The sequence below is a fragment of the Lytechinus variegatus genome, chromosome 7 (assembly GCF_018143015.1).
Source record: "Lytechinus variegatus isolate NC3 chromosome 7, Lvar_3.0, whole genome shotgun sequence".
Taxonomy (NCBI): domain Eukaryota; kingdom Metazoa; phylum Echinodermata; class Echinoidea; order Temnopleuroida; family Toxopneustidae; genus Lytechinus; species Lytechinus variegatus.
The window spans coordinates 2,595,624-2,615,542 of record NC_054746.1 but is presented as its reverse complement, the minus strand read 5'-3'; the positions used below and the strand labels follow the sequence as shown (position 1 = coordinate 2,615,542).

Genomic DNA, 19,919 nt, shown 5'->3' with positions numbered 1-19,919 from the left:
AAAAGTTTGTAGAGACAGATAAGACAAATCAAATATCAAATCTCCATTCTTTAAAATGTACATGTAATTTACCATTTCTCTTCGCCCCAAAATATTCAATATCCTTAAAGGACAAATCCACCCCAACAAAAACTTGCTTTGAATACAAAGAGAAAAATTCAACAATCATAACACTAAAAATTTCATCAAAATCGGATATAAAATAAGAAAGTTATGACAATTTAAAGTTTCGCTTATTTTTAACAAAACAGTTATATGAACGAGCCAGTTACATCCAACTGAGAGAGTCAATGATGTCACTCACACACTATTTCTTTTGTTTTTATTGTTTGAAATATGATATATTTTGATTTCCTCGTCATTGTCATGTGAAATGAAGATTCATTCCTCCCTGAACACATGGAATTCCATTATTCTAACATTTTGTGCTTCAGACAAGGAGGTCCTAATCATCAAATTCGTAAAAATTGAAATATTGTATAATTCAAACAATAAAAAACAAAAGAAATAGTGAGTGAGTGACATCATCGACTCTCTCATTTGGATGTAACTGGCTCGTTCATATAACTATTTTGTTAAAAATAAGCGAAACTTTGAAATGTCATAACTTTCTTATTTTACATCGATTTTGATGAAAACTTCAGCATTGTGCTTGTCTGATTTTTCTCTATTGATTCAATCAACATTTTTCTGAGGTGGATTTGACCTTTAATGCCTTTGAAGCTTTGAATTCCACAATATTGGGGGTTTTGGTACTAGATTTACAAAAGTGAACATAGTGTTTGAAAGCAAGGATAATGAATGTAGAAAAAATTATCACCTTGAATACCAAATATCTTTACATAACTTGGTATAATATCAACTGACGCTAACTATTACCATCTCTAATGACTAAACGTTCTACTTGCCACTTAAACAAGATTCCCTTTTTTTCATATAAAGGTCATTTAGTCTATAACAATTCTTGTTTGTACATCAAGTGGTGTTAAACCAAGAAGAAAATGACAATCAGAAACTGGAAGATATGGTCAATAGGCTATGTTGCAAATAAACTGATTATTATTTAAGCTGTTCATGCACAATTGGTTCAAAATCACAATGTATACAGAGACAGATTTATGCATATAACTAGATTTTGAAATTCAAGAAAAATACAACCACATACAGAGCATCAATATGAAATATGACCTCTGACATGTAACCTTTGACCTTAATACCTGTCGTTCATATCTCTTCCTTGCGTTGTTATCCAGCTTGTCCATGGTGATGAAGTCGACCCTATACTGAGGAAGACCACTGCCTTGGTTGACATCGTATATACTCTTACTCTTAGAGGTCACCTGAGGACTCTGCTCTGTCAACTCACTATGTAAAAATATAAAATTTAATTAAGCCAAATCTTACTTCATTACTTAAATCATATATTAACCCTATCTAGGCCGGGGTATTTTGGGAGTTCCTATGGCCGGGGGGGGGGGGCCCTCTAAGATCTCGGCCGTCGACCGTGCGATCGCGCCGAAAATTGGCACGCGGGTTGTCTGGGACAGAATCTACAAGATTGTAGAGTAATTTATTTCATGCGAATCGCTATTAAGTGATTATGCTAATTTATGCGTAATTAGTATGCGAAATCATACTTTTCCTCTAACTCCCTAAATAAAGCTCCAAATGTACTAATTTTTGGTATAGAAACTCTTTGTGGTGTCCTTAGCAAGAGTACATGAAAAAAATTGTGATATCAAATCATTTTCTTATGTATTATATTGATTTTTGCAATTTCTTATGTATTTCTCTGTTTTTTGACCTTTTGTTTTTCATTGTTTTTTCAATGAAATTTGTTGGGGACTCTTCTGTGATCATAAAAATCATAAAATGAATACATTTAGACTGGCAAAACTAAAAATAATCATACATTTATGAATTTTGGTTGAAAACACAATTTGCATTGACTTTGTACACGAAATCACGTTTTTGAGCAATTTTCGGTCTGACATGCACTTACATAATGTTGCGTAATTTCGGAACCACATACCCGGGTGACGCAAAATTGGTCTCAAAAGTTGCGCAAGACTTGAAAGTAAAAACTCAGCGAGCGGCGTGGTCAAAAAATTTTGCACGGTGAAAATATCACGCGATTCGTTGGGGGGGGCCTCCGAGGCCAACCCCCGGCCTAGATAGGATTAACATATCATTTTGTGATCTCCCCCTTTTTAATATGGTGGTATTTATTTGTGTTTGTGAATATGGAGATTGCTCTTTTCAATATCATGGAGCAATCATGAAGTGATTATCACTGAATAATTTGTTCTGAGCCAATGAGATGCAAAGATTTTAGTAGCTTATAACAGCTGTCAGTGAGAATCACGAACAATTGCTCGTATTTTGAAGTCAGGTTTAACTCTGTGCTAAAATTATGGGAAGCCAAAAGTGTCAAGATTTTTATTAAGTTGTATGTTTCTAATGTTTACTGTGCTCTTTCCTGATTCATCGATGGTGAAGACAATCATCTTTTTATACTTCCTAGACAATTATGAATGATTTGAGAGCCGAATGAGCTGAAATATGATATCTCTACTCTTAGTGATTTATGCAACAATTGGCTATCCATACTTAAACCACAACTTTAAACCCTAGTTAAGAAGCATCCCTGTATAAGAGTCTTGTGGGCCCTGACAATAATTAATGCAAAAATTACTAGTTTTGTAAGAATTATAAAGGAAAGAGTAAAGTCTCCTATCCGAGAAGGAAGGACATATTCTGCGAACTTACACTTTACTGAATTTCATTTGAAGATGCTCAACAAGGTTATAGAAATTGACCGATGACTCGACAATGACCTTCTCTTTGTCAAAGGAACGAACCTAAAATAGTAATCAAAGGAAGAATTTCTTGTTGAAAGATTTAGGCAAAGAATTAACAACATATCAAAAGTAACATTGTATCTTACTCCCAATATGGTAAAATACCACAAAACCAATCACGCTGCCCTGCCATGATACATGAAGCAAATTATTACTTTTTTCTGTATGTTCTACATGATGCTAAAGGAATTGGAGTCACATAGCCCCTAATTTCTGAAATATAGACATTTCAAAAGCAAGTGTCTTGATGTATTCTACATAAAACAATGACACATTTTTCTCATTAACTATGGAACTCATTCCAGAGAGTTGCTTCCTTTTGTCCTTGGATGGCAGAAATGGCAGAACTCATACACATATTATACATGTATTTAATAACACAAAATCAAAGGAGTGTGCTATAGATTTTGAACTTGCTCTGTATTTTCATTGCGATTAAAAAACAAACGACCTAAAAATACTCTAAAAATACCACCATCAAAACCAGATTTATTACCATAGCATACAACAAAATACAAATAATGAATAGGTATAAGGGATATGGTACAAGATTTCAAATCAGGTGAAAGAAAGATGCTCTATTAAACGAGGCACAGCCAAGTTGAAAAGAGTGATTCTTTCATCAAATGCCAAATGTCATACCACTACAAGAATAAGCATATTTGCTATTTTTGTTGTACAACGCCTAAAGGCCACCGCACACCTTACGATTGTTCGCAATTCGATTTTGGAATAAATCGCACTTTGCTCATTTTCTGAAAATCTGAATGGAAGATATCATTTTATTTGAGGTTAAAATTAATTGAAAGAATACTAATATAACCATTTCGAAAGATTGCAACCCTTTATTTTGGAGTAAAAGCAAAATTAGTTTACATTCGTAGCCAATTGCACGACTGCAATGACGTCACTATGACTAGATATCGAATTCGCTTTTATTCTAAGAAAGATGATAGCATAGTCACTGATTTGAACATAGGTATTCGTACGATGATTTCCAACATTACACAGTAAGATATTCCAAGTCTCAATATTAGCATCAAATTCTACATTTTATTCTGAAATCGGGTCGCAGACCAATCGTAAGGTGTGCGGTCGCATTAAGAGGCAAGAAGCAAAAATATGAACTATATTTGATTTTTTGTCTGAGGAAAGGACTACTGAAAGCTAAAAGCAAAATCCCTCAAGCGCATATAGCAAGTAGGCCCTGAGCAGATTGGCCTTGTGTTTATTTACTAAGCGCAGTGAATTGTATCGTATTGTGAGGTCACCTCCCTAAGCTGTGCAACGGTACATTTTGGATGGTAAGAGTGCAACGGTATGAATGTTGCACAATCAGACTCCCATTTGCATGCATGCAACAAGCTACATTAAGTAGGCATTGCTGCATGTTATCATATTCCTCATTTACTTAGATTAGGCATCTATGCTTTCTAATAATCAGGCAAAATAAACCAATGCATCAACATTTGTCACAGCAAAACAATTAAATTACTTTTTCACGGCTTTTGCTGGTATATAGGATAACTAACCTTTATCAATGTTTCTGAATCCTTTAGGATTACCAGATGAGAGATTCCCATTGCTCTACAATAGTCCTGGGCTTCTTCTAGACTCTAAATAAAGAAGTTAATATTTATAATTCATAAACTCATAATTTCATCTCACAGAGAACATCCAGCAAATAACATACAGTGACATAATCAAGGAACTAAAAGTACAGATACATGTATCTATTTCAGATTTATATACACATAACACTAACATTGTTACCACACTTTATAAAAACAAATTATTCTATTTCCTTAATACTTTAAAAATTTCAGTTGGACTCAATACTAGCCCATGTCATAACCAAGTCCTACTGCTCTTCAAGGTATGGCTCTTACAGGTATACTGGCTTGGTTCTAAAAGTTACATTGACTTCAAGGGGCTAATTACATATTCATGAGGTTATATCACAGGCCCCCATGGACCGATTCTCACCAAAGTTAGGTTATGGGAGTTTTTCATCATGCTCTACCAGAATATGGTATAAAAAATGCTGAAATGAAAAAAGTTTCTTGTGACGTCATCACTTCGGTACTCTATTAGGACAAGTTATATGACTCAGAAAATTTTAATGGTCAGGATATTACGACTTCTATTATCATCTCACCAGTGAGTCATCATAGAGTATATCAGCATGAAATCCTGCTGCCCATAGGTTACAAACCAATTTTATTCGGTCTCTTATCAGGGTACTACTGCCTAGTACTACTACTACAACTATGACTACACTACTACGACTAATATCACAGCTACTATTACTACTACTACTGCTATAATTAGCTTTATACCAGCGAGTCATCGTAGAGTATATCAGCATGAAATCCTGCCGCCCATAGGTTACGGACCACCTTTATTCGGTCTCTTATCAGGGTACTACTGCCTACCGAGACAACCAGGATGTCACACACACTCATCGTCTACAAACACAAAAGAATAAAAGAAAAATATTTAAAGCTAAGATAATGCACATGTAGCTGCAGCATGAGAGAGTCTTAAAATCAGGATTAATATCACTATCATCTTAGATCTATATATGGTACATTACATCGGTAAATTGCCAACTCGTCTACTTGCCACATGGTCTACTTTTGCTTCGTCTAATTCCATTCCGTCCATCAACATTTCGTCTAACAACCATTTAGTCCAATCATCACTTTGTCTAATAACCAGTTCGTTTATGACCATTTCGACTCATAACCAGTTGGTGTAATATCCATTACATTTTCATTCATTCTGCACAATTAACACTTAGTCCGATTAGACCAAATAGTATATGGACTTAATGGCAATTGGACCAACTGGTTATTAGATGAAATGTGGAGTGGACGAATCAGCAATTCGACCATGTGGATAGTGGACGAACTGATAGTAGATAAAATGATAGGAGGCGAGTTGGCAGTTGGACGAATTGGAAATAAATCTGACTTTCTGAAATCAGATAAACAATCACACTAAGAATCACCAACACAGATAAGGACATGTGGGACAGTCTATTACTATTGGAAAAAGACCCAACACATGGTAGGGATGCCATGCATTTTGTAACAGAATCATTGGGCACATATTTTTTTTTATCTATACACATTGACACATGGGTGGTTTATTGAATTGTGTTCACACACATTTTTCAATCGCGACCATAACTGGAATTTTGGTTTGATAAGAATATAAATCTAGAAGTATAAATTGGATTGGATTGTGGTTTATTGGATTGTGTTCAAATGAATTTTGGCACTGTTACGACAACAGAAATTTTGGTTTCACAGGTACAGTATATACATCCATATGTATAATACTACATTATCACAGCAACACGAGCCATTTTTTTAGCAGAAAATATTAGACTTTATTAAATAGGATAAATCCAGGAATTTGGCTAAAAATGAATTTATCTCAAGATTGAGATTTTGTGAATGGCAATTAAGGCTGATGTTGTATGGTTTTGGTTGTGAAGTTTAATAATGAAGGAAACTGTCTTAATGTGATTGTGAAAGGATATATATATCTAGAACTGGCAAAATTTATTAACCTAATGAATATAACTGATAACGAAGTGACTTAATTCATCTGAGCGTCACAAGCACTGCAGACAAGCATGTGTACACTCAATGATTTGAAGAGCAATCATTTGTAATGATTTTTTTTCATATTCTTCCTTAATATCATGAATAGAATATGATAGGTGACGATGATAAGATTTATCTTTCCAACAACTTTGGCTCAACTTTCATTCCCTACTTTTTCCAAAAATTTTAGCCACAAGGCACCATAATGCATTGTGTTAGAGAAGGCATTACGCCAAGCAAACACATGTTAATCTCACAAATCATAGCTCCAAGGAAAACACAGTCTGATCTGCATGAGATAGTAACATTAGATCATGCACACTGTAATTCACATCCCTGAACTGTGTTTTACATTTGAAAGATGGGAGATGGGAGACTCAGATTTTAAGGCATAATTTATGAAAATGAGATAGAATGGGATTGCAGCCTTTAATATCAAATATGCATGGTCACTTCTTTGTTGTAAATTGTGATTAAAATAAATCTTGTTCATTTTGTGTTGTAGTATGCTTGATGCTTTTTTTGTCTGTAATCCTCCAATTATCTTGTTATGAATGTTGTGGGAACTACATTTGTACAAGGCCTTTCAGCATTATTTATGCAGTTCCCTATTTCATTTTTACTTTTACCTTGGCTTATAAGAAAATTCTCATGTGTTTTATTATGTACTGTTGAGATAAAGAATGAAATAAATGCACATTGATGGATGATGGATAGACCAATGAAACCAGAATGCAATGTCAATGCTTGTAAGTAACGTATGCAGTGCTTCATGGTGAATCTAAAGACCCTCTAAGAACCCCAGAATATAGTCATGTGTTAGTATGGCACACTTGGGCACCTTGCCATCAAAGGGCTGTACTACATGTCTATGGTCGATGCCAACAACATCACTAAAGGTTCGCCTGACGAAGGAGCTCACTATGTCACTCTGCGATTCCTGAAGGACCGCGCTGATGATCTTCTCGAAGGACACGCTGATTCCGACCGCCAGGGGACCTGGGACATTCTGCTGCGTGGAGTGGGGCTTCTTGAACTCTGGGACCTGTAGGTTGGGAATAGGTGGAGTAGATAAAACAGTTGTATTCGATTTGTTAATGAGAATGAGTCAACATCGGTTATTTCCATTTTCATATACACTTTTGTCTTTCCTTTCATGTCCAAAATCTGGGGCCCATTGCAGAAAGAGTTGTAGTAAAACGCAACTCAAAAAATCTTGCGCAACTTGATTTTCAGCCAATGAAGCACCCGTATTCGGGGCTTGCGCTTGTTTAAACGCAACTCTTTCTGCAACAGGCCCCAGATCACATTGTTGATAATTAGAGCAATTAAAGATTGACTCGACCTTCTGAAGATTTTTGCCAGGAGTGGCGGGTGTAATATACCGGGTGAACATGGTACTTTTTTGACGAATAGTATTTTACTTTTACATGAGACGAATATGTCCTATAAAGATAAACAGAGTACTTTCAAGCTGCTTTCACACCTGTACTGAATACAGAAGTGTGGCATACTTTCACATAATGCAATAGCATCATTCTTAGGTGACTTTTTGCACGCGCGAGGTCGAGGTAGTACGTTTATGTAATACTAATACTGACAAATTTTCCAGCTATGCAGTGCAGCACAATACAAGCCTAGAAATGCTAAAGAAATTACCATCATGATATAAAAAGAGTTATTACAGCTGGTATTTTAAAAATTTGTGCACAACTTTCCTAGGATATGCTATTATGATACATCTCACCTAAACAACTGTGCAAATGATTACAGGAATATTTCCTCTACAATTTCCCACAATGCCTGCACGGCTCCACATAAAAGAATTACTAGAAGGTGCTTGGAATTTTTCCCTATTATACTCAATGATACAATTTTAATTCAGTTCTATTACAAAGTATGAGTAATTGAAAATACTTAGTATATTCATTCTAAATGGAATATTTTTCATATTTCTGATCATTCCAATCAATATTTTGTATGCATGATGTCCAAAAACAATTTACAAGAGTACCTTTGATATTTTTAGTGGCTACCTTTGTTATTACCTTTATCTGCATAATATATTCTTTTTATACTGGCAGAAACAAACTTTCTTAACCATTTTACCATTTATGTTTGCTTTTACTACACCAATCACTGGTAAGGAATATTTTCTTACCAGTTTGTCATATCTACCACCCGCTGCTAATACATCCAGGGTGGGCCTCTTCTTTGGACGACCGATGCTGGCAACAAACTGGAAGATTACTCCTGAAAAGATCTGGATGTTGTACACTAAACCCACGTTAATCAGCATCTGAAAATACATAAATCGAGAATGACTTAATGACCAGTAACACCAATATCATAGAGTATCTTTAAATGACTTTAAACCTGCAGGCCCACATTCTTGAAGTAAGGTTTAACTTAAACTCAGGTTTAAAGTTGTGGTTTAAGTATGGGAAGCCAAAAGTATCAAAATTTTTATGAAGTTGTAAGTTTCCTATGTTTACTGTGCTCTTTCCTGATTCATCGATGGTGAAGACAATAATATATTTATACTTCCTTGACAATTATGAATGATTTGAGAGCCAAATGAGCTGAAGTATATCTCTACTGTTAGTGATTTATGTAACAATTGGCTATCCATACTTAAACCACAACTTTAAACCTGAGTTAAAGTTAAACCTGCTATCAGAATACAGGCCATGGAGTGTAGCAAAGTGCAGCAAAATCCATCATAGGGAATCTACTACCCTTTCATTAATTCACCCTCAAATAGTCTAGATTGAATGCGGAACAGAATAATGTGACTCAGCAGTAAAAAACTGCATGAATTCAGAAATGTTCCACATTATATTTTATGAGTGCAGCATGAAAATGTTGTAGCTTCTTGTCATTGGAAGTCAGTGCTGTGTCCGCCAATGGAAAACAAGACCTCCATCATTCACAGAATAAATTACATCGGGCCCGTTACATTCAATTGCAACTCTAACAAGGCAAAAGCGATTTTGTGTCTCGCCCACTTATGAAAATAACCAGAAATATCGTGATTTGCTAGGGCACGTGACAAAATTGTATCAAAACTTCATTGTGAAATGACTGGGAAAGAATAACGCTGGTCATAAAAGCCTTGCACGTAAACTTTAATGTTGACCTGAAGATGACCTTTGACCTTACCATGTGACCTCCGACAGAAGCACATGATGCACGTCCCCAAGTCCATCTACCATCCAAGTTTTGTTGAAAAGTAACTTCCGGTTGCGGAGTCAGGTGTCATACGAAAGCTTTGCATGTAAACTTCAACGTTGACCTGAAAATGACCTTTGATCTTAGCATGTGACCTTCGACTGCAGCCTAACATGAAGGTCCCCCAAGTCCATCTACCATCCAAGTTTGGTTGAAAAGTGACTTACGGTTGCGGAGTTAGGTGTCAGAAAAGAGTCTCGCATTTAAACTTTAACGTTGACCTGAAAATGACCTTTGACCTAACATGTGACCTCCAACTGCAGCATAAGATGCATGTCCCCAAAGTCCATCTACCATCCAAGTTTGGTTGAAAAGTGACTTATGGTTGCAGAGTTAGGTGTCATAAGAGAGTCTTGCATGTAAACTTTAACATTGACCTGAAATTGACCTTTGACCTTACCATGTGACCTCCGACTGCAGCATAACATGCAGGTCCCCCAAGTCCATCTACCATCTAAGTTTGGTTGAAAAGTGACTTACGGTTGCGGAGTTAGGTGCCATAAGAGAGTCTTGCATGTAAACTTTAACATTGACCTGAAAATGACCTTTGACCTTACCATGTGACCTCCGACTGCAGCATAACATGCAGGTTCTCCAAGTCCATCTACCATCCAAGTTTGGTTGAAGAGTGACTTACGGTTGTGGAGTTATTTGTCATTAGATTTGTGACGGACGGACGACAGACGACATTTGGATCCCTCAGTCTCGCCTTCACCTCTGGTGGGCGAGACAAAAATCATGCGCAACTTGATTTTCAACAGCGCACATTTGAAAAGCTGCACTCAAATAATACAGCTTATTCTAGTGCTCAACCTTTCATAAATTGAAATAAGCCACATCCGATCCGCACTCAATCCCGGAATCTATGTTACTTGATTACAAGCTACCATACTATCAAATCTGAAAAAGACTGTCCATGACACAAAAAACACTTACCTCCAGCTTGACACCATAAACCTGAGTCTGGGAGATGATGACCTCTAGCTCATGCAGTGCTTGCTTGACCATCGAGGCATTCTGACCTTGACCTTTGGTCAGAGGTTTGAGGGTAGTGATCAGTTTGCTGAGCGGGCATTCAAGGTCAATATACTGGTATAAACTGGCAACCTGATAAAAATGGAAAGAAAGTTAAAACTATGAATTAATCAACAAATTAATATTCATGTATGAATTACCTTTTTATATAACTACAGTTTAGTCAATATCAAAGTACAGAGACAAAACAGGAATGCATTACTCTCATTCTTTATCATAAATGACAAAATAAAGGATTTGTAAATGCCAACTATTTAATATTACTATTATTACTTATTATCACATTCAGCATAAAGAAACACAGCATACAAAAGAATTACAATGAGGAAGAAAACCAATAAAGAAAATGAATCATTAGCAATGATTCCCTTGAGCACTTCACATTGCCAGGAAAAAGGCAGGTATAATATTAGATCATCAATAATCATTCATAAAAAAAATACCAATCATTAATTCATATCAATTTTCATACATCCAGAGCATCCAATTCCGCTATCGATAATTATTCTCTCCGTGGACCCTGCATACTATGTGTTATTGTTACCCTTCCAAATTTTTACATGATTAACTCCTAACAAGGAGACGGAAGGATCCAGTTTCAATCAATTCTTTGGTATGACTCAGCCAGGGATCCAATCCACGACCTCCTGTTCACGAGGCTGACACACATTACCACTAAGCCAGCATATGTCCAGGGGCCCGTTGCAGAAAGAGATGCAATCAAACGCAACTCTAAAAATCATGCGCAACTTGATTTTCAACCAATCAACAGCGCGCATTTTGGACTTGCATTTTATTTTTTGACTTGCGTTTAAACGCAGAAAGAGATGCAATCAAACTCAACTCTAAAAATCATGCGCAACTTGATTTTCAACCAATCAACAGCGCACATTTTGGACTTGCAATTTATTTTTTGACTTGCATTTAATCGCGACTCTTTCTGCAACGAACCCCAGTAATGACAACATAAAATTACACATCACATACCTGTTGCTCAGTGAATGACATCCCGCAGAGCCTTGTCTGTGTCTGAACCTTAGTCAGTCTCTCAGTCCTGGCCTCATTCAGAGTCCGATACAGACTCCCATGAAGCTCCTCCGGGACTCCACAGTAATTCAAGATGGCCGTAAGAAGACCTGTATGGTTCAGCCGGATGGAGTAGTTCCTTGCCTGTTGGGTGGTGGGGGGGGGGGGGAGAGAGACCAGCATGCAATGAATTATCCCTCATGCAAATCTGTTTGAACTCCCTAATTAGCTTCGAAGTATAAGACAATATGAGGACATTTTTTCAAAGATTTTAGGTCAACTTCAAAATATCTCTTAAATTCCCTAAAGCCTGTGGTATATTACACATTACCGCATTGGTCAAATCACACCCATAGGATATGTACAATAGCATGTTATCTTTTCAACTACCCGTCTCGTTCTTCAAGTGAGCTTGTTCAGGGTCTCTTTTCATTGTTGCTGCTGCTGCTACAATTACAAGCTACCAATCTCTCTAAGGACTGCTACATTTCCATACCACTTAAAGAAGCTCTCGAAGACCAATTTATTTTGTGAATTAACATTTGACTTCTTTATTGCTCAACTGATCTCTTTTGAAATGTTATCACTCCTATGTGTATATAAAGCTAGTGGATCAAAAAGTGCTGAGGAATCCTAAATATAAGATGCTATACCAAATACTCAATGGATTGGGGACCAGTATTTATAATTGCAATTGCATGTCTTTTAGACACACCTGAATCTTTGTAAAAGACACCAAAGTTATAATCTGGCACATAATCTCAATATAAAACAGTGCTTCATTTACATAACAAAAACATTTATCAATCCATTACTACACAAATGACAAGAGATTTGAAGTCCTATTCGATGAGGGTCAACTTGAGAAACAGACCTGTAGTTCTGGTATTTCATTGATGATCTCGGTGACAAGGTGAAGGACCTCCGCATCTGGTTGAAGGCTCCCTCTAGAGTTGGTGACGATATCAAAAGCACACTCCGTCAGTTCTCTGGGGTGACTGCCAAAGAGTTTCCTTTCTCTGAACACTCGCTCTATAGAATACCTACAGTGCATAAAATAATGTTTTAAATAATTTGCCATTCTTGAATATAATCATATAACATATCGAAACATGTAACAACAATTCTAAAAGGACCTTGGATATCATTTTCACGTGTTGTGGCTCAGTAGATCAGGGGCGGTATTCTGAAAACGTTCTTATCTTAATTTTGTTCTTATCTACGTCACTTTCTTAAATTGGTATTCTGAAAACGTTCTTATCTTTTTCTTATCTTTTGTTCTTATCTTTGTTCTTATCTTGCTCTCCACCCAATGCTGAGTGCGTAAATTTACAACTCGCGCATGTAATACCAAAGCGCGCTAAAAGATAAGAACAGAATGTAGATAAGTGGTATTCTGAAAACGTTCTTATCTTTTATCTTTCTTATCTTTCACGATATTTAAGATAATATTTAAGATAGCTAGAGGGTTATCACATCTCACGATGTCCGCGTTTTTTCTTGCTCAAAATCGATGGCCTCTAGTAGTAACAAGTACCCACAAGTATTCCTCCCACCATTTATTTCATTCACCCTTTATTTTGCCCGTCTCTTTTTTCTATCCCTTCTTTCTTTTCCATTTTTTATTCCTTTCTATCTGTCTGTCTTTCTTCCTTTCTATCTGTCTGTCTTTTGTCCTTTCTATCCGTCTGTCTTTCTTCCTTTCTATCTGTCTGTCTTTCTTTCTATCTGTCTGTCTTTCTTCCTTTCTATCTGTCTGTCTTTCTCCCTTTCTATCTGTCTGTCTTTCTGTCTTTCTTCCTTTCTATCTGTTTGTCTTTCTTCCTTTCTATCTGTCTGTCTTTCTTCCTATCTGTCTGTCTTTCTTCTTTTCTTTCATTCTTCATTTATATCTTTACTTTTGTTCTGTTTGAATCTTTTAATTTCTTTTTTTTCTTTTGCTTTGTTTCATTTATACTTCATCTTTCTTCCTTTTTTATTTTCCCTTTTCGTTTTATCCCTTTCTTTTTTTTTCTTTACTGAGTCTTTTTTCTGCTTTCCCCCCGTTTCTCTTCCTTTTCTTTCTTTCTTCCTTCACTTGTTTGTAATCTTTATTTTTCTTCCTTATTTTTCTTCCATTCTTTCGTTTTTATACATGCTTTCCTTTTTTAATCATTCATTTCATTTTCCCCCTTTTTCTTCCTTCCCTTAATTTTTCTTATTTTTTTATTTCTGCTTTCTGACACTTTTGTGTCTTTTTTTACTTTCTTTCTTTTTTTCTTTATTTTGCTCATTCTTTTTTCGTTCGTTCTTTATTTACTCTTTTCTTTACTTTCTTTCTTCTCTCTGTCTTTCTTCTATTAACTTTTTCTTTATTCTTTCCATTGATTTTTTTTCGGTTTTTTTTTCTCAACTTTTTATTTTCCCTTTCGTTTTCTTTTTCTTTCTTTCTTTTTTTTTCTTTCCTTATTTCTTTTTTCTATGAATTTACCTTTCTTTCTTTATCTTTTTGTAGTCTTCATATTTGCGTCAAATTTCCTTTCATTTTTTTCTCTCATCTTTATTTCTTTGTTTAATTTTCTTTTTTTTTCTCTCTTCCTTCACTTTTTACATTTTTATTCCCCTTTTTCTCTTTCTTTTTATTTCTTTCTAACTTTCTTTCATTCGTTTTTTTTTAGACTTTTTTTCTTTTTCGGTTCCTTGTTAATTTATTTTATCTTATATTAGTTTGACCTTTTTCTATTTTTGTGTGTATTCCTTTTAGTTAATTTCTTTTTTTTTCTTCATTTTTGTTCCTTCACTTTATCATGGATAATTGTTCTATTTTTTTCTTCCTTTTCCTTCTTTTATTCATTCTATTTTCTTTCTTTTTTATTTTTGAATTCTTTTTGCTTGCTTTCTTTCGTTTACTCTTTATTTTTTCATTATTTTCTGCTTTGTCCCTTTCATCTTTTTTTTCTGCTTCATTCTGACCCTTTTCTGTCTTCTTTCTTTCATACCTACTTACTTTCTTTCTTCATATTTTGTTCTTTATTCGTACCTGCTTTATTTACTTTTCTTACTTTTTTTGCACGTGGACGTCTCGAAATAATAAAATCAGTCATTGCGTATAAAATGCCTATTTCGCGCAATGCGCCAGAAACGGTGAACGCGCAGCGCCCATGATATTCTCTTCACATAAGGAACGCTTCTATTGGTTAAACTGCCAATATAAAGCGCATTTTGATTGGTAAAATCTTAAAAATGGGCGTGTTGGAGATAAGAAGGGGGCAGTCCTTACAGAGATAAGAACGCGTTAAGAAGATTTTCAGAATACCGATTTGCAATGATTTTAGCGTCTTCTTATCTCAGTGAGATAAGATAAAAGATAAGAACAAAGATAAGAACGTTTTCAGAATACCACCCCAGATCCCTGACTTTGAATCACAAGGTCAAGGGTTCATATCCCATGGCAGCAACCGATACCAATGGCAAAGGCGTTTATCTACATTTGCCACTATCTATCCAGGTGTAACAAATGGCTACCCAGTAGCTGAGGGGGGTGTGCCTCACGAAACTCTGAAATGGGGGTCTAAGGAATTGACTGAAAGCGTTAAGTACTGGGTCTTGGGAACTAAATATATACAGGATGGTGTGAAAAACAAGGTCTGAGGAACGGGATTGCGGCACTGTACGTACGTTGCACCATAGCGCTAAGGGCCCAGTAGGAAGGAACTTCTTGAATGATTGATCATGGTAGCTATGCTCAAGCTATAAAGGTAAGAGTACATAGCACTTAGAGACTTTATATCAAACACTACATAAATATTGCATATCATAATTATTATCATTATAATTATTATAATCATTATTATCCTGGCTCAAGTTCCTGTATCCATACCAGAAATCACTTCACCTTGGTCAACGGCAATGCAATACAAATAGATTGATTGATAAAGAAAATTAAATATTATGATTTGATATTTGAATCTATATCCCTTAGATTGAAAGATGCGAGCATCAGGAACATTACAACACCATGTAGTGTATGTTTTATGCCTAAATTACCAAAGCAAAAATTAAACCATAACTGGACGGTTCTCAGATTTATTTTTCTACCATGTTTCAATAATGAATATACAGTTTAACTGTCCCTTTATTTTTGCTCGACATAAATACTGAAATAAAATCTCCTCATTCGATACCTTACACTATCACAATAAACAAATCCACATTTGAACTCATAAAAAATTATGATAAGCTTACCTTTTGAGATTTGTCACATTGTTTCGAGCTATATACCTAGCAAAAGGTACCTAACGAAAGAGAGAAAGATAAAATACACATCTCAAAGTTTGTTTCATGAAATATTCCAGGAGGAATTATTAGTTTCTCTCTCAGATTTTCGGGACAATGTTTATTTTATCTGTTCATTTATGGTATGGACCTTATTTTTCAATAAAATTCAACAGTTCATGAACATGTGAAGCATATTTGGTAAATCAAATGCAGGCTTTCCCTTGACAAAATAATCAGGGATAAGGAATTATTATGTTCACCCTATGTGTTATTTTAAGACAAACAGCTTTGATATTTACCCCCTTCTTCATTCTCAGCCTCTACATTGAATCCATTCATCTCATGCAATGTTCCTTTGTCCCTCTCTTCATGCTCATTTAATGACCAGAAGATTTGCTATGAATGGTGCAGCCTCATGAATATTTAGTGAAAGTAATGTTTATTCACGGAAACTCACTTATATCCATTGGAAATTTTAAATATTCATGCACTTCCTTTTCTATACAAAATATAAATTTGAATATATTTATTATTTACAAATGTCATACAAATTGCATATGCAAATAAACCCAAAGGTTGAGGTCAGTACCACCACCTCCAGGCAGGTCACCACAGGGAAGCAAGGAGTGAAGATGTGTATGATGTTTAGGGATACCATGCCTATATGCTAGCTCCAGGCCACACTTTATCATCATTGGGAGAATGTGAAATATGAAAGTGTATTGCAATGTGTGCTATAGTTAGAAAAAATCGTGTTGCACTGTAATAGTTTGATGGTGAGACTAAAAGCACAAAAGAAAGGGAGTGTGAAGCATCACCCTCTAATCTCAAATGAGGAAATGAGGACTCGAATTGTATGCAGGCCTCTTTCAATCTCACACTGAGCTTAGCCCCTTGTACAATGATTTGTATCATTTTGAGTTTCTTAATTTTGTATAAACATGTAATTAGATTTTCATGTATGCACAGATATTCTACAGCCGTGAGCTGAAGTACGTATACCATGTTGAAATAAAATAAAATAAATGACATGCAAATGCAATGCCAGACATTTCCTGCTGTCCTGTATCAAACCAGGAAAAATACATTACCAAACTGAATTCACAATGTAAGTGGATGTGGCAGAGGCCAAAGAATCTTGGAAGTGACCAAGATGACATATATGGCATGTTAACGGTCCTCCTGGAAAATCTACTCTTGAAGTCATGACAAAGAGATTAAAGGAATTTTCTGGATGCTCTCATTCACTTTGAGCGACAAGCATCATGCTTTTGTTTCATGCTGGATATAACTCAAGGGGCATCATGAGTGTCTCCAGTCATCGATCACACACTAGTATAAAAAAAACTGTTTGAATGAGAAGAATACAAGAAGTAAAATAGATCTTATGCTAGATCACGGAAATGACAATCCGTCATAATTGTGCGGATGATGAGAACATTGTGAACAAATTTACAGACAGCCAGCTGAAGCTGACTCCTATTAAGGAAGCAAGCTTTCAATTGCTTTTATACATGTACTCAGTAGATGTGGCTCTACAACAAATTAATACTAACATTCGCAATAACACCTCTATCATCAGAGTCAGAGATGGTGGATCTACTAGCGTCAGATTGAACACCATGAAATAGTCCCCAAACCAGGCCAGGCTACTCCATGAACATGTTGAGCACCTAAAATGTTCATCTGCAATATCATATTCATGAATGTGTTGTGAACATTTACCACAAGGAGCTCTTGTCAGAGTCCAAGAATGAATAGTGTTTTCCATTCCTTGACTATATAACCCAACGCATAATTCCATTGATTTGATATCCAATTTATGGAATAGTTTGAACCCAGACCACTATAAGGGAACTCCAGTGGCCTAGGAGATATAACACTGGAACAATTCCTTTGAAGTGCTATCAGTAATGCACAAAACGAAAATAAAATTATACTCATTCAGTTGTTTGTCTTCGCGTGACTTTGAAGTTGCTAAGTCTAACCATTTTTTAGGCTAGGCGTATCATACTAGTAGTTTTTTTGTGTGTGAATGCAATGCCGGTATGACTACACATATATTTGCCTTTATATTGTGTTGCATGATGGCATCCTTTATGAGCGATGTATATCATTAATCTAGACTAATTTAATCTATCAAGTCCTCTATCAAGTCCTATACTTGAGATAACTTTGGCCAAGGTCTGTGGGAAATGTGTATAATAAAGAAAATAGAAAGTGTTCAATGAGTTAAGTTAAAGAAATCTAGACGAAAAGTAAATTTCGTCCAAGAAAGAGGGATCAGATGTATTGTTTAGCAATTTCTGATAATTCAGGTATAGGTTTAGGTTCATGGAGTGGATAGTGCAGTCCCATATACTGAAGTGCACGTAGCATCAATGGAGCTATGCGCTTTAACAATGGCCGGGCCAACGCCTAGGGCTAAGCACGTCATCTGCGTAGCTTTGAGTAGATAAGCACTTGATATGGATGCACAACTGAGAAAAAAATAAAGGGCAAATAGCGTGACCAAAAGGAGAATCACACGTGGATTCCGAGATATTGTTCGGGGTAAACATGGCCTTCCGGCAGAGGCGAGGAGATAGTTTCACCCCGGAGGAAGTAGAGGTGATGGTTTCTGCAATAGTAGCATGGGAAGATGTCATCCAGAAATCACTCTTTGGTACACTGACCACTCAGATGAAAAACCAAGCTTGGGAAAGTGTATCGGAGGAGGTTAGTTCCATCTGCGGAAAAAGGAGAACTGTGGATGAAATAAAGAGGAAGTTTACTGCAGAAAAATGCAAGTTGAAGAAGAAAGCAATCGCGAGAAATCGGCAGAGAGAAGGGCACCGGAGGAGGGCCAGCCTTCCACCTCTTACAAACTGGGAAGAAAAGCTGTTCGGCTAATTTGGTGAGGAGGCTACCTTTGGCATTTCCAAGGGTCTGGACACTCACCTGACATCGTCAGACTCAAACATAGGCCTACAGGCCTTCCACCTCCTTTAAACAGGAAGAAAAGCTGTTCCGACTACATTGACGAGGAGGTAATCTTCAGCGTTTCCACGGATCTGGAAGCTCCTCTGACATCATCAGAGAAAAAAATAAGGCCTATGGCCTCTTACAAACTGAGAAGAAAAGTTGTTTGACTACATTGTTGAGGAGGCAATCTTCAGCAATTCCAGGGGTCTGGAAACTCCTCTGACATCATTATCAGAGTCAAAAATAAGCCTATAACCCTTTGCTTGTTACAAACTGGGAAGAAAAGCAGTTTGACTACATTGTTGAGAAGGCTATCTTCAGCATTGCTGGGTGTCTGGAAACTCCTCTGACATCATTATCAGAGTAAAAAAAAAAAAAAAAAACATAGGCGTACATTCCAAAGAAGTTGCATTAGACACTCTTGCAAGCCTTGGATCAGGGGTTGATCAGGGGTTGTTATTTGTTGAAGTAAGAATACCAATTTCATTTTAAGAGTTACAATAAACTATCTTAAAAGACAAAATGACCTCAGAATACTACCCCTGGATATTGTAATTGCAATTGTAGATTTGATTGTGTGGTTGTCATAGTGATGTCTATCTAATTTTGGGAAGAGATCAGAGAGGGGTAATGTTTGAGATTTGATCAGTGCATAATAAGACAAATCATATGCGTATTCTTTTGATATTTTACAGTGATCTGTGTTGGCAGTAAAAGTGATATGTGTAACATGATAATTATTTCTTATTAGTTATAATTTAGTGGGTTATTACTAAGTCATACATAATCTATGGCCCTCAATGATCAGGGATCTGTATATTGTATAACACCATTGCTTTGCCAAATGTGGATAGTTATAGAGAAGGATAACTAATTATATTGTTTTGTAAATGATTGTGGTAACTTTTCTTTCTTTAAAAATGAAGTA

At 36.0% G+C, this 19,919-nt stretch overlaps 1 protein-coding gene across 2 annotated transcripts in view; it reads right to left on the bottom strand.

Moving 5' to 3' along the window:
• LOC121418211 (eIF-2-alpha kinase GCN2-like) overlaps window positions 1-19,919 on the bottom strand; it is a 58,723-nt gene that overhangs the window by 5,952 nt on the left and 32,852 nt on the right. Inside the window, exons 25-34 of one of the 2 annotated variants that reach the window (XM_041611946.1) lie at window positions 15,995-16,044; window positions 12,645-12,813; window positions 11,732-11,914; window positions 10,646-10,816; window positions 8,640-8,777; window positions 7,320-7,523; window positions 5,201-5,329; window positions 4,394-4,477; window positions 2,770-2,861; window positions 1,218-1,365 (exon numbers count right to left, since the gene is read on the bottom strand). In XM_041611946.1, coding sequence (XP_041467880.1) covers window positions 1,218-1,365; window positions 2,770-2,861; window positions 4,394-4,477; window positions 5,201-5,329; window positions 7,320-7,523; window positions 8,640-8,777; window positions 10,646-10,816; window positions 11,732-11,914; window positions 12,645-12,813; window positions 15,995-16,044 — 1,368 coding nt within the window. The remainder of the gene's footprint in view (window positions 1-1,217; window positions 1,366-2,769; window positions 2,862-4,393; window positions 4,478-5,200; window positions 5,330-7,319; window positions 7,524-8,639; window positions 8,778-10,645; window positions 10,817-11,731; window positions 11,915-12,644; window positions 12,814-15,994; window positions 16,045-19,919) is intronic. The other variant, XM_041611947.1, reaches the window with a different exon arrangement.